A 23592-nucleotide genomic window follows, 5' to 3' on the forward strand; every position below is an offset into this window, starting at 1 on the left:
ATGGCTTAGGCAGCAGTGGCTGCCCACCAAAACTGATGGGGTAGAGCAGGCATAGGCAACCCCCGGGCCCTCCAGATGTTTGGGACTACAATCCCCATCATCCCTAGCTAACAGGACCAGTGGTCAGGGGTGATGGGAGTTGTAGTCCCAAACATCTGGATGGCCAGAGTTTGCCTATGCCCGGGGTAGTGTGTAGGGACCCTAAACAGCAGATGGAGCCAGCGCTCAGGTCAGGTAAAGCCACCATCTTCCCTGCTCTCCTCCCTAAGAGGACAACACTAAGATTAAGGAGAATTAAGCTGACAGGTAGTGCCACCCCCGGGGGGGGGGGGCGCTGCTTGTAAGTCAGGCAAGCAGGGGGCAGACTGAGGAGAGAATGAAGCTGGTGGGGCAGCCCCTCCCCCATTTGCCCTAATGAACCAGCCTCCGCTAGGTCTGCCCCTCCTCCTATGACAGTGGATACAGCTGCCACCCGATTTTTAAAAAAAATCCTGTGCTACTCCTGTGCCTTTAATATCCATTTCATTTGGGAAAATTGAAGCTTTTCACAGCATGGAGAGATGCATTTACTTGCTACCTACTCATGTATGCAGATCAAAGCCACAAGAGCAAAAACCAATGGAAAAAGTTGGCAACTCTAAGGGTGGGAGGGACATTATTGGGGATGTGCAAAATTAAATGACCAAAGGAAAAGAAAGGAAAGATTTGTCCCCTTTTAAAAACACAGCTATGATGTAGTGAAATAAGCAGAATGGAAGGTGAGAGGTGGGAGGGGCCCTGAATTTTGGCCTCACACAGGGCACCGCTGAAATTTTAAAGACCCCCTAGCATATATAAAATCATTGTTGTTGTTGTTTTTTAGAATAATAGCCACTCAATGTATAGAGCTAGAGAGTGAAATATAGGTGCTCCTGCAATACAGGGGATCACATGAGGTAAAAAATAAATAAATACAGACAGGGAGTGCTACTTCTGTGCCCACCTCAGACAGTGACCCTAGAACCAGGTCTGCATAGGTGTGGAGAAACTGGCAAATTATGTAGGCACCAGTGCCAACCATTTAGGTGCCTAGTGCTCACTGGCTTCAAGCCTCCACCTTCAGAGGCAATCTACCGCAACATTCAAGATGACAACCTAAGCAGGCTGCTGCCTTTATGTTCTGTTTCTGTGAGCTTCACAGACACACCTGGCTGATCACTGTCGGTAACAGGATGCTGGGTTAAATGGACTTGGTCCTGACCCAGCACAGCGCAATTCTTCTGACATACTCACCACCCTGGCGGCTCTTTCTTGGGATTCACATTTTCGACAAAACCACGGTCCAGTGGGAACCTGAACAATTCCATAGCACGCTGTGAGGGAAGAGGAAAATACAAAGAGTGAAATGTGCGGGTATGTACTGTGTGTATGTTTAGAAGCTCCTATTCCAGCTGCAAATCTGGGCTGGTCCCCTCCAACACAACCCTCCCCCCCCCCTTATTCAGTCTCTTAGAGGCTCGGCTGGACTTCTCAAATCTCATGCTGTATGCCTGCACAACTTGTGATGCACTGAGCCAAACCCATCCAGCCAGTCACAGAAGACAGCTCAATAAAACTTCTGGTTTTTTGTGGCCTGCCCACACCACAAAACAGGAGGCTTTCAAGCAGTTGGCAGGCCACAACTTGAGCTAGTGGCTCCATTCAGCTTGGTGGGTTCATAAGTTGTGCAGGCCTACCAGGCTGCAAATCTGCCAAGTCTCCCTGTTTTGGAAGGAGCACTCTGCAAAGCTAAGCTCCACAAAGTGCGTAGTTGCCTGCCTTTTCCTTTGTTATGAATAGTGTTTCCAAAAAGTTATTGTCAATTATGGCAAATTGAGAGCAGACCTGAGCTTGCTAGTTCAAAGCAGTGTCCCCTTCCCCTCAAAAAAAAAAATCTACCCCTCAGCGAGTCCTCGGTTTGTTGACAACCTTCATCTTAAAAAGGCAGCTCAGCTCTAAGGTCCTACAACCAGACTTTAGATTTGAGCTCTATAGCTGTAGCAAGGGAGGGTTAGCAGTACACTGCCCCATTGGGAGCACTGATTTGCCTGCCTAAGTTTTAAGACCTTCCATCTGAAGAAGAAAATCTGCTGCTTTTAGGGAAGTTTCTGTCAGTTAAGTGATCCTGTGGGGGGAAACTCTTTGAACCTGGCACAGTGCTTAAAAAGGTAAGAGGTAACTTAAGGAAAAGTATTCATTTGAAGAAGGTGCTCATGGATAAAAGTATCCGAACTTAAAAGCAGCTGCTCCCACTCAGCTTCAATTTACTGAACTTAACCATTGAGAAACAATTTTGACAACAGGTTTTAGAACACAGTTTCCCAAACTTGGGTCTCCCCAAGTTTTCTGGACTACAACTCCCATCATCCCTAGCTAGCAAGGTCAGTGGTCAGGGATGATGGGAATTGTAGTCCCAAAACAGCTGGAGACCCAAGTTTGGGAAACCCTGCTTTAGAAGTATTTTTTGGTTGCCAAGGATTTGCTTAGAAATGTGGAAGAATACTTCAGTCTCCAATTCTATTCACCCTTTCCTGATTTTGGCGAGGCTTACTTCTGAGAAGGCAGGGATACAGTGGCACAATGAATGTGTTACACTGCATCGAGACTTGGGACCAAGCAGGGCTGGGTCCTACAACATCTATCATCCCTCACCACGGGCCACATTTGTAGGGTGCTTCCACATTATTACTGTTTTCATGCAGGATTCAATAACAGGCCATCAAATTCAGATTGCACAGATTCCTGCATTGCAGGGGGCTGGACCAGAGGATCCTTTGCGGTCCCTTTCAACCCTACAATTCTATAAATCAGAGTTGCTTGCGAAATCTCACATAACAAACCTGCTTCCCCAAGAGAGCAGAGTTTTCGACTGACAGTGGAAACGCGTTGGAAGGTGTGGGGTAACGCTTGCTCCAACCTTCCTGCAAACACATCGAAATGAATGCTCAATAGTCAATGTCATCTAATCTCTCTGTAGAAAAATCAGGATGTGTGCTCAATAGAGAGGTAGTTGGGAATCACCTGTAGCCCAAAACATCTGGAGGGCACCACGTTGGGGAAGGCTGCTATACACATGTACCTGGAAGTTTGTGTGTAATTCCTACTGCATAGACATGCCTAGGATTGAACTGTAAGGCGTTGTGGTTCCCGAAGCAGACAAGCCAAAGACATCATTCCTACCAATAAACATGGGTTGCAAACTCTCTATAAACATGAGCATTCAGGCACGCTTTCAAGGCAGTTTGCCATGAGATCTTACAAAACTAAAAGCGCAATACAGAAAATACAATCCAAATGAAAACACGCAAAGCTGCTGCAGCAGCAGCTCACCCCTCTCACCCACCCACCCACCCCCCAAAAAGTCAAAATGCCAGGAGAATAAAGGAACACCCTGGTCTCATTCTGAAAGTACAACGCTGTTGGCGCCAAGCAAGCCTTCCTGGGGTGGGAATTCCACAGGCAGGGCACCAACACGAAGAAGGCTCCCACCACCACCACCCTCCACCTCTTCTCACTGCTTCTTGCTCTCCAGGAGGTGTGTGTGTGTGTGTGTGTGTGTGTGTGTGAAAATCTCTGACTTGTGAGACGCTGGAACGCAGCCTGCTGTGCAAAGGTATGCGTTATAGCCATTGCTCCACCCACCATTGGCCCTCATAAGGCTGCCTGTGGTGGAATGTGGCCCCTAGGCTGAGAAAGTTTCCCCACCCTAGAGCTAGAGGTTATGAGGACTGTTTTATTGTGTTCTTTGGAACTGCTACACAGAATCCTGTGGTGGGAACAGTATCTTGAGTTTGAGCAGCAGGAAGGGTTTAAAATGAAATCTATAAACTCTGAATACTAAATGCTGGAAACAAAACACGAAGGGGAGAAACTCCATACCTGTGAGCTTCCCAAAAGTTGGTTACAGAATACAGGTCTATCTAGATGGATTTTTTGGTGTAATTCAGTAAAAAAAAGCAGTGAGGAAAGGGGGCTGGGGGCTAGAGCATAAATCACTCTCTCCTTGTGATTTGCAACACTTTGGCAGACCTGGTGTTGTTGGACAGCAGCCTACAACAACCCAGGCCAGATGTAAATGTACAGGTTTCTTCCATGCCTCTATCTATGGCTCAAAACTTAACTTGAGCCAAAAGAAGGTTGTTGTGGGTTTGTTTTTTTAAAAAAATGACGCATTGAAATCAGGAGGGAAAGGCCAACTCCCCAAAAAGAGCCCAGGAGTCCAGACAAGTACGGAAAACAGAGAGCTATATATAAGAGCTCTGGCAGATGAAACCGTCTTTGGTCCCACTTTAGCAGGAGAGGCAAGAATAATCCAGCGCCACTGAGAAATTGTATTAAAATCCCTTCCTGTTTATATTCCTTCCTGTTTCAAGGAAGAGATGAAAGGAATATGTTACGAAGGCAAGGAAGAGAACAAAGGATAGGGGCAGGAAAGAAAGCATACGAACTTATAAATGAGGGAAAATGCAATTGATAAAAGTACATCAACATTGCAAATGAATATCTATCTATCTATCGATCGATCGATCTATCATCTATCTATCTATCTATCTATCTATCTCTATCTATCTATCTATCTATCTATCTATCTATCATCTATCATCTATCTATCTATCATCTATCATCTATCATCTATCATCTATCTATATATTTGCATTGCTATTTTAAAACTTTGCTTATCAAAAACAAAAGGTCTTTGTGGAATTTACAGCTTTATGTAACATGAGAGATGTTCAGGGCAGTCTGGGCATCTTGGTTTCTGTTCTGAAAGCTAATCTTCAGGTGACTGGATAAATACTGAATGGCACCAGTTGCAGTTACACAACAGGGAGAAGAAAACACTCTGTGCATGCCCAGTCGGTCTTTTCTCTTTGAGTACAGCTTCCAGTCACCCAGAGATTAGCACTGACATTCAGGAGAACTATTTCATGTAAGTATTAGTAGGAGAGGGAGGGAGGCAGAGAAAGAGAGTTTGTCCACAAGCTTGAAAGATCCTCTTTTGGATATATGTAAGACTAAGGGTGCAATCTTATACATACTTTGCATGGGAGTAAGTCCAAATGGATTCAGATGGGCTTACTTATGAACAGACGCTTACAGAACTGCACTGTAAGTTACCACAAAAAAGGCTGTTTATTTTAAGAACATGTGATGCGGCGACTCTTTTTATTCCCCATAATAATTATAGCACTGCTGCCAGAGATTTACTCTTTCATTTCTTTTTCAGAAGAAGGGTTTGTGACTTTGGTAATTGGCATGCATACTTAGAGCACAAGTACACTTCGCTGTTTATATGAATAGTCATTCAGAGTGCAGAACCAGCAAAGCTAGCCAAGAGATATTGGTCCACGTGATCTGAAACATGTGAGAGAGTGTGTTGGTGGGTCTGTCCCTGGCTGCCCTCCCTAAATTGCGCTCTGGCTTAATTTAAGCGAGTATTCCCAGCAGTCACGATGAAGGGCTCAATGTCCTGCCGAGTACTTTGGCCCTTTCCTGAAGCAAAGCAAAATACTGTAGCCAAATTCACTCAATATAAGCACATTTGCTTGACTCACACCATGGCTGCAGAGATTAGAATGCAATTTCTGACAATGCAGAATGATTGCACAGGATGTGCCTTAGCATCATGTTGAAATAAAGCCAAATAAGTCAAATAACGTTTTGCAAGTGCCACCACTATGGATGGGGAGGGGGGTGAGGAAACTTGATTTGATTCACATTTAAAGCCAAACCTACCTAATTTGCTCTTTCTAAAACAGTATACAAACTGAAATGCAGCAAACCTTCGAAAGTCACACTTCTCCCATTTTTGCAGTACAGGTCATGTAATGTGTACAAAAACTGGGGTAAAGTATGCATAAAAATGTATATAATAGTGAAAGCAAGCATACAAGAATGCATTATATACTGGGAAATTGCTTTGCAAAAATGTGTAGCTTCAGCAAAATGGCATACAAAAATGTGTATATGGTGAGAAATTTGCACCAAAATGCTGATGAATGCTCATGAGGACTATTCCTAAATTCCTAAATTGATGCAGCAATGTGGAGAACTGAAGACTGGCATAATTAGATTCTGGAACTGACAGACTTCCTATCTTTTGCCACCTCCCTCTCTGTTTACTGAAACTAAGAATGCTACATGGAAGCAATCCTCCAGCGACTGTACCTTTTTGGTTACTAGGGCAGAGAACTGAGCATCTCATTATTCATCTACATACACAGAACTTGTGCCAGAGAACTTAAGAAGCTGGCTTCTCACTCAGGCAGAATTTCCTTTAAGATCCATGGCGCTGATGTTTCTAAAGCCCAGGGCCTCTCTTTCTCCTTCCTTTGCCACAAATGCTTCAGTCCTATGAAGAATGCTTAACCGTGTTCCTAAAGTTCAAATTAATTGAACACCTTAGCTTTCCCCTCCAGTTTTCCAAACAAAGTAATAGGTTTGTTAGGTGGTCTTCTGAACCACAGAGAACTCTTTTTCAACCTGGTGGACATCTGTGTGATATCCTGCTCACCTGTTAATCTGGGAGCAGCGAAGTGGATCCATTTTTGTCCCATTTAAGAGATAGGCACCGTAAGCACTCAGCATCAAGAGACAGCTTCAAATTGGCAGTACATTAAAATGAATACAGAAGGACCCACTTATAAATGTTCTCACAATGTGATCTGCAGAGTTTTTTTATTTCTTTTAGAAAGCTCATAGGATCAAATGCACCAGTGCAGTGTTGCAAATCATAGTGCTATACCACTGCAGAAATTAAAGACTATCTATGGATGAACTTTTTTTAGTATAAACTTTTTTTTTTAGTGGGACGCAGGTGGCGCTGTGGGTTAAACCACAGAGCCTAGGACTTGCCAATCAGAAGTTTGGCGGTTCGAATCCCCGTGACAGGGTGAGCTCCCATTGCTCAGTCCCAGCTCCTGCCAACCTAGCAGTTCGAAAGCACGTCAAAGTGCAAGTAGATAAATAGGTACTGCTCCAGCGGGAAGGTAAACGATGTTTCCATGCGCTGCTCTGGTTCGCCAGAAGCAGCTTAGTCATGCTGGCCACATGACCCGGAAGCTGTACGCCAGCTCCCTTGGCCAATAAACGAGATGAGCGCCGCAACCCCAGAGCCGGCCAAGACTGGACCTAATGGTCAGGGGCCCCTTTACCTTTACCTTTATGGATGAACTTTACAGCACAGTCCTATGTCTGTATGCATTGAGTGTAGTGGGCCCAAGCTTGTGGAACTCCTTCCCACCTTGAACTTAGACAGACACCCTCCTTGCTGAACTTTAGGTGCATCGCTAAGACTTTCATCAAGCATTTTAAGGTGATGCTTGGGTTTTATGATACATTTTAATTCTGTTATTGCCCCATGTTTTGTGGATATTTTTTTTATGTACACTGCTGAAATGCAAAGAATAATGTAGTATGTACTGTACTGGCCCGAATATACGCCACACTTTCCCCCCCAAATTCCAACCGTGAAAAGTTAAAGTGCGGCTTATATTCACAACCCTACAATATCACTGCTGAAACAGCTGTCCTAGGTCCGTAGCCCTGCCTTGTCTTCCAAGGCCAGAATGGAGAGCACCCCCCTCCAGCCCAGGATGCCACCACGAGGGCTGTTGGGGGTGCGGTACAATAGCACCCATCCCAACTGTGGCTCCCAAGCCTCCCCTATGCCGGCTGAGAGAAGGGGAAAGGGGAGAAGGCCGCTGGCAAAGTGTCGTAGCCTCCCCCCCCCCGACAAAGCAGCCCAGAAGATTTTTTTCCTTTCCCCACTACATTTTAAAGGTGTGGCTTATATTTGGGTGCGTCTTATATTCGGGCCAATACAGTAAATATATTAAATAAAATAAAAAATAAAGTAAGATCCACTGTGTTCAGTGGGACTTACACCCTGATACGTATGCCCAGGATTGTAGCCCAAGCATACGAGTTTGAAGAGCGCAATAAATGAAAACAATACAGTGGTGCCTTGGTTCTCAAATGCCTTGGTACTCAAACAACTTGGAACCCAAACACTGCAAACCGGAAATAGGTGTTCCGGTTTGCAAATATTTTTTGGAAGCCGAGCGTGCTCCGTTTTGATTGTTACGCTTCCGTTTTGAGTGCCACACTGAGGTCTGTCTGTTTTTGCTATTTATTTTGCGTTTTTGTTTTTTGCGGCTCTTTTTTTGTTTTGTTTTTGTGACTGTGTGGAAGAATCCAGTACAGCTACTGATTGATTGATTGATTGACTGTGTGACTGCAGTACATTCTTTATTGCTTTCATTTTATGGATCGATGGTCTCATTAGATAGAGAAATTCATGTTAAATTGCTGTTTTAGGGGTTGTTTTTAAAAGTCTGGAACGGATTAATCCATTTTCTATGGGAAAGCACGCCTTGGTTTTGGAATGCTTTGGTTTTGGAACGGAATTCTGGAACAGATTAAGTTTGAGCACCAAGGTACCACTGTAAATGTATTGGAGAGGAGGTAGTGTGATGGAGTAGCAAGGCAGAGGACTGTCTTGCCCTGAATAATGCAACTGAGGACCAACCGCTTGCCCCTGCTCTGTGACAGGCCTGACAATAAGCTTCTCTTTTCACCAACTCAAAACAGTGCCCATAGGTAGTTCAGTATTCCTGGACACTCCATCTCTGACTTCGGTTAAGTGACAACGATCCTGTCTGCAAATCATCATACCCTCCCATGTTTCACAAATGGAAACAGGGACATATTTGTAATTCCCCTTGCTCATAACAAGGATCACTGCTCAAGGTTCTGCCACCACCATCATTACAAATCACTGAAGGCCAGTCTGCTGTTTCCGTTTATTCTGCCACAGCCTGGTTTTAAGAGGAGGGATATATGTTCCTTTAAAGAAATACTAGAACAGGAAAAAGGGAACATGTGCTCCCTTTGCTCGTTGATCTCCTCAGCCGCAGGCAGCGTAGCGAATGGTCAGGGGTGATGGGAAATGTAGTTCAACAACATTTGCAGGGCCACAGGTTGCCTGCCCCGGGTTAGAATGTTGGACCAGGACTTGAGAGACTTGTGCTCAAATCCCTTACTCAGTCATGAAGCTCACTGGGTGACCTGGGGCCAGTCATCATCTCTCAGCCTGACCTGCCTCACAGGGTTGTTGCGAGGATAAAACAGGGTGGAAAGAACCGTGTGCATCGCCTTGAGCTCATTGGAGGAAAGGTGAGGATGAAATCTATCTACCTGGATGGATGGATGCAGGAATGGGCAGAGGGCAAATTCAGGTCTGCTGGGAGATCCCTACATGATTTGCAATAGGGTCAGCAAGGATTTCTGGGTCTATTTATTTAACAATACAGCAGCAGCAAACAACAATGCTTTTTAAAAAATCTAAATTAGGCTACTGAAATGAAGAAAGGCTAGCAGAAAGCTAGGAGCAGATTTATGTGTAAAAGCTCAGTCCTGGTACTTAAAAAACCCCTCCTGGACTGAACAGGTGCTTTGGATACGCTGCCTCTTACTTCTAATGGTATGTCTCTATTTTCTGCCTGATTCTGGTTGGTAAGCCTCAGGACTGAGAAATAAAATATACCCTTCAAGTTTGAAGCCTGGCAGCTCCCGCCTTTAAATGTTCATTCATATTCATTAACATGACTGTGTACTAAGGGCAAGATGTATACAGAACTGTTGCTATACTACTCCCAGATATTTTAGCTGTCAAAACCCCAGGGCGATAGCTGAGCATTGATGGACGATGTCTCAGAGTCTGGCATCTCATGTGAACACCATTGCAACAAGGCATCCCAAAAGGCAAAGCATGGGGCTGCAATTTATCTGGAACAAAAACCAGAAAGCTGCGTCTGGCCCTGATAAATGGGGATATTTAGGCTGCAACCTTGGACACAAATACCTGGAGTAAGTTCACTGAAAACAACGAGACTTGCCTATGCGCAAACATATCCCATCCATCCTTCCAAGAGCCTTCCCAGTTTCTCCTCCTAAGCGATGTGCCTGGGGTCACCTAGACTGAACTTCAACATGCGTGGTTTGGAAAAGTGGATAGCGAGAAATTTCTCCCTCTCCGGGGGACACATCCAATGAAAATTTAGGACAGACAAAATAAAGAACTTCATCCCACAACACACAGTTAAACTATGGAGTTCGCTCCCTCCAGAAGTCATGATGGCCACCAACATGGAAGGTTTCGGAAGAAGATTAGACAAATTCATAGAGGAGAAGGCCATCAATGGCTTATAGCTTCCCTACAAGGATAAACATCTGGTTGTCCACTGTAAGAACAGAATGTTGGACTAGATGGGCTTTGGCCGAATCCAGCAGTGCTTATCTTATTATTACCAAATAATTGGTACCTGGGTCTCCCTGGTCCTTGTCCAACACTCTAACCATGACATCACATATTTGGAGCATATGAGAAATATGTTAGCCCTGAAAGCCTGATCCATCAGTTTCATTAGCAGATTTATCAACTAAAGCTTTACCTGATTAATCTATAGGGGCCATTTTTTTTTCACCTACAGACTCTTATTGGTTATGGCATGTTTTCTATAATAGGAAGAGGAAAAAGGACGTACTAAAGAAAGCTTTTCTAACAATGAATATTAGCTTTTGTAGACTTAATTGTAAGTTACCTTACACTTCAATCAGTATGTCAGAAACTTAACAAGACACCTATACTGAGTGCTTGGCAAAATACAAATGTATTGAAATTTCTTTCCTCCATTCACTGGCTAAAAGGCAGATGATTAATAAGCCAAAAATTCTTTTATCAGCTAACAAGTCATGCCCACCCATTCATTGTAGACAAAGCACTTATTTCTTCGGCAAATATTTTGAGGGGAGGGGGAGGGAGGAGCTGGTTTCTGACCTTAAACAACCTTCCTTAGCAATCCAAAGGAAATATCTCATCAAGGTTCTCCCTGCTGGAAGTCCCGCTCAGCCTCACGCTCCAGCTTTTGCAATCTTAGCAGGCAATGCCCAGATTATCAAGGCTGTTTTCTCAGTGCTAAGGACTAGCGGCTTCTCAGGTGAAAAAACTACTGGATTCTTCACACAGCACCCAAATCCTGCACTTACGAAACAAGTACGGTTCCAACTGAGTCATACACAACAAATGTGGCCGACTGCCCATTTTAAAGGACTAATATGAGATTGTAGGGAGCACTAATAGGTTTGGTGCCGGCTTCTGTCAAAAAGCCAATTGTCTAATTTGCCCATAATGGCTTAAATGCTGTTTATACGGGTAAGGAAGGAAGATTTCCAGAAACATGGAATTTCCGGTCTCATAACAGGAAACCACGAATCTTGCCCAGAAAATAGGGACATGTGTACATGTCTAATTTGACAATTTAATCAGGGGCTTTCATAAAAGATGCCACAAATAAAAGAGGTAGGCAGGAGCAGCAAAATGGCAACAGTGAGGAACATACTCTCAGTGAGGCCTTATACTCTCTCCATTCCAGCTCAATATTGTCCACACTGGCAGGCTGCAACTCTCTGGAGTTAAGATGGGAATTTTTCCCAGCCTGATCTGGAGAGGCCAAGGGTTTAACCTGGGAGCCAAGGCATGCTGAGCTGGTGCTCTACGGCCGCTGAGCTACCGCCCTTCCTGCTTGCTTGTGACAAATGAGGAAAGGAATACGGTTTGAAACCTGACATCAGCCCATGCATTTGCTTATCGAGCATAATCACGGCACATAGTTTCTTAGTGCCAGCAGGCAGATGTGCTTGCTTTTCCCATGACCCCCTGTGTTCGCATGACTTTCCACTTGGCTTAATCTTTGCCTGTTCTCTGCTCCACATCCCTTGGCCTCCTGTTCCCATGTCCTGTTTACTGTCTGTACCTGTTTGCTATCTTTTATGCAGCAAGATTCCCCTGTGTATTTAAGGTTCTGCTTTTCGATCTACGTTTAATTTTTGTAAAGGTCATGTGTTTGTTTCTTATGTTTAATTCTTATGTATATATGCTTGTACGTTTCTGTTTGGCAACAACCTGTATTGGGCTGCCTGATTAATAAATTTTAAATTTATGCATGAAACAGAACACCAGTTTATCAGGGAATGAGGGTAATGTAACAATAAAAGGGGGGGGAGAGAGAGAGCCTGACTTGCTTGTGAAGTGCAGCTGTGTTTCTTATTATGCACTTTCAGTCCTTTCTTGTGACTTTTTACATCAGAAATGAAATGTGTCAATCAAAACGGGCTAAACGTATTCATCATCGGAATGCACATTTGGGTGATGTGACAAATGAATATTCACATGCTGCCCTCTCCAAGAATCATGTTTTTCAGCCTGGAATTTTATACACATTTACCTGGGAGAAAGTTACAGTAAATTCAAATAAGATTTTCTTCCAAGTAGATGTGCGTAGGATTACATTGAAAGACTCTGAAATTATTAGGTTGTGAAGAATGTTAGTCCTGCTCTGAGTAGACCCATGGAAAATAATGAATATGACTAACTTGGGCCTTTTAATTTCAATGGAATAAGTCTTAGCTCCAGATAAAACTAAATATATAAAAAAATATGCCAGAGGCATGCACAATATCATGTGTGACATGCTATGGGGAGAGGAAAGTACAAGAGTGGTGTTCTCTTTTCTTTAACATTTAGTTGTCACACATACCCTCAAACATTTCTCCGATGAAAATAGTGATGTCCTTAATATAATATTATACCCCACACATCTAACTGGGCTGCCCCAGCCACTCAGGGCGGCTTCCAGCATATATAAAAACATAATAAGTAATTAAACATTAAAAGCTTCCCTATACAGGGCTGCCTTCAGGTATCTTCTAAAGGTTGTATAGTTACTAATTTCTCTGGCTCGGGAGGGGGGGGTGTCACATAATTCCATACCCTCCAACATTTCTGATATAAATAGGGACATCCTAAGGAAAAGCAGGACATTCCGGGATCAAATCAGAAACTGGGACGGCTTCTGTAAATCCAGGACTGTCCCTGGAAAATAGGGACACTTGGAGGGTCTGGTCACATACTTTGTGGACAGCCTCAGTCAGTGCATCACATTCCCAAAATCCACTTGTAGCTGGCAAATTTACCCTATCCCAGCCTCCAGCCCATGGAAGATGGCGCAAACAGAGTTGGCAAAGGAGGCCATGGAGCCTTATACTGTCGCTGCTGGAAAAGAGGCACCTGTTCTTTTACATTATTATTTATGTAGTTGAGAGTATTTATAACCTGCCTGTTAACTGAAGCCTTTGAGGCACCTAACACTACATTAGAAACACCATAAAATAGACTAGAGTTATAGAGCAAAGGCATACATATTTCTTTTCTCCTTTAGTTCTCAGGTGCTCTGGCTGCCACACTCAACCTCCTGGCCTGGAAAATGCTGCTAAATTAGCCAGACATTAAGTCCCTCACAGGCCAGGCCTTCCTCACTGGGCTGCTGCAACTGTCTCTTATAGCCTTCAAGTTCTGCCCCAGTTCTGGTTTAACAAACCCCTGACATCTTTCCCATCTTTGTCCTGTCTCTGTGTGGATAGTATCATTATACAGTTTAGTCACTAGGTGGAGTCAAGTGTTTCAGACAGCTGCTCTGTTTTTCTTCCACAAACACAACAAAGTTGTTGTTTAGCCTCTTGACTGCTGTGTCCTCTATGCTTTCCATGACACTACGGACCACTTCACAGAAAACATTTCATATGCTACCAAATACATAGAAACGTGAAAATTTTGGGAGGTGGGGCATTCCAGAGAGATTATGGAAGGCTAAGCGAAGGTCAAAGGTTCATTATCCCCTAGATTCAGACTTATATTGCACTAAAAACAGTGTTGCGTATGAGCATTTGTGGTGGTTGCTGTCTTATATAAGATATATAATGCTACCCTTTATTAAAAAATGAGGTGATTTGTGCTACATATATAGATTAAATTGTTTCACCAACAGTAGCTCAGTGTAGCACACCAAAGAGATGGCCTGAGCTATGGGTGCTCCTGAGACCCAGCCTAGACATAATACAAGCAACTAGTGTGGTGTAGTGGTTAAGAGTGTTAGACTAGGACTTGGGAGATCTGGGTTCAAGTCCACACACAGCCACAAAGCTCATTGGGTGATCTTTGGCCAATCACCAGCGTCTCACAGCCTAACCAACCTCACAAGGTTGTTGTGGAGATGAAGTGGGGGAACCCTGAGCTCCTTGGGGGAAAGGTAAGATATAAATGCAATTAATAGCATTGATAATATAAACAAAGGGACACGGGTGGCTCTGTGGGTTAAACCACTGAGCCTAGGACTTGGCAATCAGAAGGTCGGCGGTTCAAATCCCCGCGACGGGGTGAGCTCCCGTTGCTCGGTCCCTGCTCCTGCCAACCTAGCAGTTTGAAAGCACGTCAAAGTGCAAGTAGATAAATAGGTACCGCTCCGGCGGGAAGGTAAACGGTGTTCCCATGCGCTGCTCTGGTTTGCCAGAAGCGGCTTAGTCATGCTGGCCCCATGACCTGGAAGCTGTACGCCGGCTCCCTCGGCCAATAAAGCGAGATGAGCACCGCAACCCCAGAGTCGTCCACAACTGGACCTAATGGTCAGGGGTCCCTTTACCTTTACCTTTAATATAAACAAACAAACTACATTTGCTGTTTAAATGTCTCACAACTAAGCCTCTCTTTATATATATATATAAAAAGCCATCCCCATTTCAAATTTTAATGGGACAAACCTATGAATAAACAAGCGTGGCAATCCCCATCAGATCTACTTTGGTCCTGAGGAATAATCGTGTGCAGTCTGGTACGCGGAAGGAAACACAAAGGGGTCACACATACGAGGGCTGGCTCCAGGTTTAAGGGAAGCCCAGGGAAAGTGGTCTCTAGTGGGCTCCCCTGTCAGTGGGCCCTGATGGGTTTAACCTGGTGCTCTGGATAGCTGGGTCAAGCCTTCATTTCAATCTCCAATGATAGCCCAGAGCTGGGAAAATGTATGTGGTGGCTAGACCTGGAGTGCTAGGCTAGAAAAAAATAGTTGTGTCCCAGGACAGGCATTTTCAGTGGGTCCTGCCAGAATCCTGCTGGAGCCCCAGCAGCTGCCCAAGGACACAGAGGTAAACACTATTGTCATCTGAAGTCGCTCTCACGGCTGCAAAGAGGCTTTTCCTTTCCCTGATGTTCACCAACTCTGCGAACTGAGATGACCTAATGAACAATTAGAGTGGAGGCTTGACAAGAAAAAAAAATGAAATGCTTGTTGAACCTTTTGATGTGAGGAAGCAAATTTTTGAAGTGCCTTAACCCTGTTCCTTCCTCTACATGCAATATCCCCCAAAACTGTTTGCATAAGGCAGAGCATCTATCTTCCAGCCTTACTAGGAAATCCCCTAAATGCTCCAAGAAAGGAATATTGTGTGCTGTCTTAATTGTTCACTGTAACAGCATCATGGGGAGTTTATCATAGCAAAAGCAAACAAACCATTCCACAGCTGTTCAGAAGTTATTGTGATATCTGAAAGGTGCCCCTTGCTTTTCACGTGAGCTATATCTTCGTCCATGTCTAGTGGAAGGCAGTTGGTGCAATTTCTTGACGGTTTTTTGAAAGTTGTGATATCATAGTAGTTGTAGTAGCAATTGGTAACTATAGAGTTAAATATTGTCTCCAGTTATTATGGGTTGGAGGAGCAAAGACTCCACCCTTTAGCTTGTTCTTGTGTTTACTTTAATTTTCCTTTGTGTATTAGCCCAGGCTTCCTCAAACTCGGCCCTCCAGATGTTCTGAGACTACAATCCCCATCATCCCTGACCACTGGTCCTACTAGCTAGGGATGATGGGAGTTGTAGGCCAAAAACATCTGGAGGGCAGAGTTTGAGGAAGCCTATATTAGCCTCAATAATAAACAGATTCTTGTTCTGGTCATACAAAGTAAGCAAGCCTGCCTTATATTAAACAAAAATGTAACAACTCTTAATATTTTGTAAAACTTGCTTCATATTCAATGACCAAACTGTGAACTTCATGGTCAGGTGAAGCTCTGAGTTCTAGTCCCCAAAGTTTAATCACTGTACTACACATTGTCTTTTTCTTCCTCCTTCTAAAACCTATTTCTATTTTTATTTACCTTATGAGAGTAACTATGTACATTTTTTAACCATACAATTTGGCTAGATGAAATAGTTCTGGAGACCAAAAGCAGGCCACAGACCATTAACTGGCTTTTCCTAAACCAGGCAATGTATTTCCTATTGCCTAGCAAAGCATTCCTGTCAGTGAGTAGGATTCTGCCCAACCATACGCCCTTCCTATTGAGAGGGCGTGGACAGGATTGTTGTTGTTGTTGTTGTTATTATTATTATTATTATTATTACTGCTATTATTATTTATTAATATGCTACCCATCTGATTGGGTTGCCCCAGCCACTCTGGGCAGCTTCCAACCAATTATAAACCACAATAAAACATCAAACATTAAAAAACTTCCCTATAAAAACATCCCTTCCGATGTCTTCTAAAAGTCAGATTGTTGTTTATTTCCTTTTCATGCATTCAAGACAATGCATCTCTGACTCCCTGTGCACAACAGCATAATGCTTACATCTGCGTCCGTCCCTTGACCAGACTAGAATATACACAGAACGTATTTACAGATTGCAGCCTAGTTGCTTTTTTGGTCTAGGATTTAGGATTTAGCAAACAGTTGTATCAACTGTTAAGTCTTCCTGAAAGAGTCCTTGCTGTCACAGATTTCTCAGGAAAGGACCAAGGGCAAGGTAGCTAGCCTTTGGGGAAACTGGGCTCAGGTGCTGTGCCCTTCCCAACAACTTTCGAGGTAAGAACACAGGAAGCTGCTTAATAGCAAATCAGACCATTGGTCCATCAAGCTCAATGCTATCTACCTTGATTGGTAGCTGTTCTCCAGCATCTCAGGTAGGAATCCATCCCAGCCTTAGAGATGCCTGGGACTAACTTGGTCCACTCAAAGCATTTGGTCCACTCAGCTTTGTATTTAACCATTTGCTTGGTAGCCATGGGTGATCAGGAAATCCAACCAGGCGAATGAATGAAATTCCATGAAGGCAAGTGCATAGGCTGGCAGAGAAGAAAAGGGTCAATCCATCCCTCCTCTGTCAGCCACCATGGCAGAAGGCAGGGGTTGGACTGTTTGCTTTAGTAGCCCCCTCCCCCTTGTAGACTTTGATGGAGGGGGCTTCCTTCCTCTGTAACCAGCATGGAAATGCAGGTTACTAGCAGCCAACTGAATTTTGTTGCAGGCTACTAAATTGTGGGCTTATTTACAAGGCAGGCTCTATCCCTGAGCTATAATCCTTTGCTGATTTGGCTAACATTTTTTGCAAACCTTCACCAGTTTCCCTTTCGCAAGGTGCCTTTCCTCACTTGCTTATGTGCATGAATTGTTTTTAATGGGCAGGTGATTCGAGAGGCAGCATCAAAGCTAGCAAACGAATGGGATTTCATTATAAGGCTAAATGTCAAACGGAGTTCCAAAAACTATCTTCAAAACCAAGACTCAGCTTGGAATCGTGTTAAATTGCTGCATAGAATTTAAATGCTTAGGCAGGATTAAAAAATAAAATATTAATTATATATTAATTAATTACCTATACAGATAGATAGATAAACAAAACATAATTATTTCCTACTTTTCGGTCATTCAAAGCCACTAGAAATAAAAACAGCTATGTAAAATTTATATAAAAGCAAAACACACTGGGTAACATCTGGTGTTATTAATATGGTGCCTTGGGACGCAGGTGGCGCTGTGGGTTAAAGCCTCAGTGCCTAGGATTTGCCGATCGAAAGGTCGGCGGTTCGAATCCCTGCGGCGGGGTGCGCTCCCGCTGCTCGGTCCCAGCGCCTGCCAACCTAGCAGTTCGAAAGCCCCTTCCTGGTGCAAGTAGATAAATAGGGACCGCTTACCAGCGGGAAGGTAAACGGCGTTTCCGTGTGCGGCTCTGGCTCGCCAGAGCAGCGATGTCACGCTGGCCACGTGACCCGGAAGTGTCTCCGGACAGCGCTGGCCCCTGGCCTCTTGAGTGAGATGGGCGCACAACCCCAGAGTCTGTCAAGACTGGCCCGTACGGGCAGGGGTACCTTTACCTTTTACTAAGTTACTTAAGTTCGTTGATTTCAATGGGTCTGCTCCGAATTAGCTACCACTCATTGGAACAGGATAAAACATGAAACACACCAAGCTCAGTATGTCATGGTAAAGAAGCTCAACTTCCATCAAAGCTCAAAATCCTGTCTATAAACAAATGGCTTTTGATGTGTGAAGACAGCGCTTGTGAGCATGGACAGAGTGCCTTTCCTCCGCACTATGGAATAACCACAGGCAGCTTTCATGCATCTCGGATTAGGGATCAGAGACAGGGGACCTGTGGGGTAAGCCTAAGTGCTGTGTCTTAGCGGTAGAGCATCCGAAGGTTCCAGGTTCAATTCCTGGCATCCTCCCAGTACAGGTGGCAAAGACTAGCTGCCCATACAGTGTTGACAGTACAATGTTGACAACACTTTCTAGATGGACCAATGCCCTGACTCGGTATAAGGGAGCTTGTGATGTTCCCACAATGGTTGGTCGTTCTTTTACTTTCATTTATTTTAGAAAGCAAAGCTCTGTTGGAAAAGATAACGCCAGGCTTAGCACCAGCCCTAGATCTGTGGGGCTGGGTGCAGCTGAGGTGATTCCTCCTTGCCCTTCTGTTTCCAGTGTTAATGATCTACTAAGAGACAGAATAGTAGCCCGGAGGCACACAAACCACACACACTGTTTTCCTTGCTCAAAGTGTTATTTTGCAGAGAAGGGATGTTCCCCAAATTCTGCTCCATCTCTCTCTGGTATACATTATCCCCCCTTTCCTAGCTTACCTTGAAACTGCAGGCTAAAGCACCCCTTCTACACACACATACACAACCAAAAAAAAAAAAAAGTGACAGCAGGGGTGCTATTATTAGCCACCCTGCTAATCCGGAAGGAAGCTGAGGGAGACCGTCAGAGGTCACGGCCATACGATTCTTCTGAAGCTACGTCAAATAATATAATAATACAAATACAAACATGCACACAACAAGCCGCCCACCCCCGTCTAACCTTTCTGTCTCTGCTGCTGTTTTAGATCTCCCTCTTTCTCTCTCTCTCTCTCTCTCTCACACACACACATCCCTTTATAGGCCGGTGCAATTAAAAACGCATAAATAAAAAAAAAAAAAACAAAGCGATAAACACACACACACATCAGTGAGAGGAGGGGAAGCCTAAGATCTGCCCCCCTCCCGGCACTAGCAGAATTAAAAGAAACCTGCCCTCCCAGCGATACAGACACAGCTCCGACCCCCCCTTTCTTCCTAAGGTTGCGCTTCTGCATCCCCCTCCCCAAGAAGGCCCTGTCAAGAATACCGTTATACAGAACAATAGAAATCACACTACTTACTATGAATAACAACGACGCACACTTAAAATCCTCCCACCCGTTTTTCTTTTCTTTTTTGCAACTCCATGCCTAAACATCTTTTTTATTATTATTAATATCGTTATTATTATTTGCTCAAAGCTTTGCAAAGGCTTGAGATGAATGGAGGGGAAATTACACCACATCTCTCTCTCTCTGTTGACTACATCGCCAGAGCTATATATACGCGCACATAGATTTATATAGATATATGCATCTAGTCTGGCAAGGAGTTAAGATGCAAAGTGGGGCTTGGCTGGGGAGGGACGGAGGGAGGGAAGGAAAGAGAGGCGTAAGGAGGGAAGGAGGGATGGAAAAGGTGTCAATACGGAGGGATTGGTTGGGGGGGGGGTCTTACCTTGATGCACCGCCACGTTACAGCCATGCCCATCACAGTACACCAGGGGGTTTTCAGCCCAGCCCCGCTCATCGGAACAAACGCAGCAGCCACCCACCATCTCCTTCATTCTTCCATAAGTTTCTTCTGAGCTGGTTTCCTCCTACTACCCTCCTGTTTGTTGTCGTTGGGGGTGATGGTGATGTTGTTGTTTCCAAACACGCAGTCACTCCTCGTCCTTTTCTTCCTTCTTTTATAATCTCCGGGTTTGTTTCTCTCCCTCCTCTCCCCCCCCCACCCCACCTTCCCTCCCCAGCGCCCTCTCTCTCTCCGATCCGCCTTTCAGAGACAACAATCTTGCTAGGACGGCGGAGGGAAAAAAAGAAGGGGACTCCGGAGCCTCCCCGCAGGACAAAAATGCCACATTGTTATTTGCAAACGGGAGATCGGCGGCATTGCTTGAGCTGAAGCAGACGCGGTTGCTAGTCACACACAAACACACACACACACTCTCACACACGCATGCACACACGCTAGACTCACGCACACACGCACAAAACGTCGCCTTGGCGGCACACAGCCCACAACCCAGCAATCATGGCTCCACGCGCTTGCAAAGTCTTAGGTTCAGGAACAGCTGCCTCACTTGGGAGGGAGGTATTTTTCTGCTTCCTTCCTCCCCACCCCCGCCAGCAGCTCCCTTTTGCAATTATTGAAGTGTTCGGGGTCCCCCACCCACCCCCGCCTTTTCTTCCTTTCCTTTCTCTTCATCCAGGGGAACGGATCTGGCATCTGAAGTGCACGAGCAACATTTCCACCCTCCCTTCTTTTCCCCCCTTTTCTTTTTTTTTCTTTTGGTCGTTGTTCAATATGGAGCGATCAAGCATGCAAAGGACCAAAAGGGAAAAAAGGAGGAATATGTCCCACCACCCCCTTAAATCCTATTATCTGTAACGTTGCCTTCTTTTGACAGATAAGGGTTCCGCCAGCGCCACCCATCGGCCAGTGAGGAGAAGTGGACCCCCCAACAACAAGAGGAGCGTGTGGATTTTGAAACCTATCGCTATATATACTGAAACTTGTCCTCCAGACATCCTTTTATTAGATGATTCAAGCTCATTCTGATATTGGGGCGGTTATACATAAGCCAGCTTTCAGGATTGTTTGTACCCGCAAAAGTTGAGAGGTGGACATACAAATGCTTCGTTCCCAAGCTGCGCTTATCCTTACTGAAATTCTGCAACTTTTTAATACTGCAAATGTTCTTCTGGTTTATAGGTTTTGTTATGCTATAGCCCAAATGCCAGGCGGCAATAATGCAATAATTTTGGAGACACGTTGCAGTACAGCTAATGAAATGGAACGTTGTGTGGACAGCCCAGTATAAACTAATGCACTATTACCATGTCAGTGACATGTCGCAGAATACACCCACCCCCCAAAAAAAACCCACGAAAAAACACAGTCAAGAGAGACCCTAAGAGGTATAAAAAGTTACAGGATTTCAGGAGGAGGTTGCGGGTCGTGCGCCGATTTGAAACTCAACTGTATTTTCCACCTGAAACTTCTGCAGGCACTAAAGCAGCACTGAATACAGGATCACGAGCACAACTCATCCTGAAAGCACAATAAAAAGGACACCTGGAGATTCCGTGAATCTATTTTACTCTCTTCAAAGCAGAGTTGGAGGTAGCCTTGCTGACTCATTAGGAAAAGGGAAAAACCCCAAAGCAAGTTTGGTAACGCCTTTAGGTCCAACCAACCAAACGGTCACAATGGAAAACCTAATAATTTTCTTACAGCACTGTAACTTTTGGTTTATGTTTGAAAAGGACCTGATCACGCTCCTCAGATACCAGAAGTGCTGACAGAAGAGGACAAGGCCTTGTTCTCAGAGAGCAAGAGTTAGATCTCCAAGGCTTAAGGGACAGGAGGGTAGATTTCAGAAGAACAACAGGAGAAACTTGCTATTCAAGCAAAAATGCCAGCAAGCAGAGATCAGCGTGGCCTGAGCTGGATATGAATGCCCTCATAGCTTTGTTCTGGCCTTGAAGAACTGATCTCCCTCTATCTTTTCCCTCCACTCAATTGCCTTTGTGTTTCTTGTCTTTTAAGTTCATAAGACTGATGGCAGGGCCTTTCTCTCTCTCTTTTCCCCCCTCCCTATTCTTGATCCATGTTGGAGACAATACTTGTCCAAAAAGCAAAGTAAAAATGCAGTAAATAAAATAAATGGCAAATAGTGTCTGAACGGTATGTACAGGTTGACACACTGGAACCACTTACCTAGGCTATGAACCCATTAGCAGCTTAAAATACAGCAGGGTCGCTCCCTCACCCTACTGCATTTCAAGTCACGTTTGCACATGCTGTATGCGCCAGAGAGGGGCAAAGAATGTCTTCACTTGAAGAGCATCACCTGTTTCGTTTCTCCATGCCTAAAACTCTCCCAGCACCTATTCATTAACCTGCACATGAGCTGCCTCCCACTGTCTGAAATGTACACGCTTAGCTTAACTGCAAAATGAATGTGGCTTAAGTATTTCTTTTAGATTATTAGTAATTTTTTAGTATATTTCTAATCCCGCCTTTCCCCCAAAGTTGGGATTCAAGGGATACGACACTTAAAACCTTGTAAAGTACAAAGTAATAAAAACAATAATTAAAATGCAGCAGAACACATTCGAAACCAAGAGTTCAAATGCAGTTTGCTCTGACCGCAGCCCAGCGATCAGTATTGTCTGCGCTTTAATTTTCAAAAGCCTGTCTGAAAAGGAAGGTCTTAGATTTCCAGTAGAGGGTTAACAAAGAGGGAGCCTACCTAACCTCTCTTGGGAGGCAATTCCACAACGTGGGAGCAGCCACAGAAAAGATTTTCTCCTGTCACCACCAGTTGTGCTTCTGGTGTCAGTGGGACCAAGAGAATCTCAGCACCTGGGCAATACGTCAGGTAGCCTGGGCCCAAACCAGATACGGCTTTATAGGCTATTGAAGCTCATTTGAGGGAAAACACAGCAAACAGCAGCCTTTCTCAAGAAGCTACAGAATAGCTCAGCATCGTGGGTAATTCTATGCGTACACAGATTCAAAAGCCAGCAGTGGGAGCACACTGGAGCCAAAGTAAACAGTAATGTGCACACAGCCTTAATTATACCGAGTGTAGGCCCACAATGAAATTAATGGGCCTTAGTTAGTCATGTCTATTAATTTCAATGGGTTTATTAGGAGTATGACTAACCTTGGATACCACCCAGTGATTCTTTGGGGACAGGCCCAAGCAATTCTCGTGCTTGTGGTTTAAAATGCAAATGGCGCGCCTCTAGCTCTGAAGAATGAACCTTGGGGCAGAATCTACCCTTGAGCAAACGCCATCACTGAAGCAAAGAGGACCAATGCAGGGGAACTACCCTTAACACTTTGAGACCTGCTGAGAGAGACCAATGGCCCTTCTAATCCAGCACCTTGTTTCCGACACTGGCCAATCAGATACCTGGGGTGGGGTAGGTATACTGCCTCTGAATGTGGAAACTCCATTCAACTACAGTGGTACCTCAGGTTAAGTACTTAATTCGTTCCGGAGGTCTGTTCTTAACCTGAAGCACCACTTTAGCTAATGGGGCCTCCTGCTGCTGCTGCGCCGCCGGAGCCCGATTTCTGTTCTTATCTTGAAGCAAAGTTCTTAACCTGAAGCACTGTTTCTGGATTAGCGGAGTGTGTAACCTGAAGCGTATGTAACCCAAGGTACCACTGTACTGTACTTGCACAGCTGTTGCCAAATGATAGATTCAACCTCTATTTGTCTAATGGCCTTGGAAATACATCTAAATGCATGGCCATCACCACCTTG

At 44.5% G+C, this 23592-nt stretch overlaps 1 protein-coding gene and 1 long non-coding RNA gene across 16 annotated transcripts in view; one reads left to right on the forward strand and one right to left on the reverse strand.

Moving 5' to 3' along the window:
- The window catches only part of MLLT6 (MLLT6, PHD finger containing), a 93713-nt gene extending 73023 nt beyond the window's left edge, over positions 1 to 20690 (reverse strand). For 10 of the 15 annotated variants that reach the window (XR_014557362.1, XR_014557363.1, XM_083708637.1 and 7 more), the window contains exons 1-2: positions 19767 to 20690; positions 1273 to 1352 (exon numbers count right to left, since the gene is read on the reverse strand). Coding sequence is in view for 13 of the 15 variants with exons in the window: in XM_083708637.1 (XP_083564763.1) it covers positions 1273 to 1352; positions 19767 to 19875 (189 nt within the window). In the remaining 2 variants the exon portion in view is untranslated. The remainder of the gene's footprint in view (positions 1 to 1272; positions 1353 to 19766) is intronic. The other 5 variants (XM_083708639.1, XM_083708634.1, XM_083708640.1 and 2 more) reach the window with 1 other exon arrangement.
- On the forward strand, positions 1268 to 21391 carry LOC310829891. Its single transcript, XR_014557413.1, has 3 exons — positions 1268 to 1392; positions 2119 to 2186; positions 20719 to 21391. It is a non-coding gene; the product is annotated as an uncharacterized lncRNA (long non-coding RNA).
- Positions 21392 to 23592: the final 2201 nt, after the last annotated feature.

This window comes from Podarcis gaigeae (assembly GCF_964106915.1).
Source record: "Podarcis gaigeae genome assembly, chromosome: 13".
NCBI classification, from domain to species: Eukaryota; Metazoa; Chordata; class Lepidosauria; order Squamata; family Lacertidae; genus Podarcis; species Podarcis gaigeae.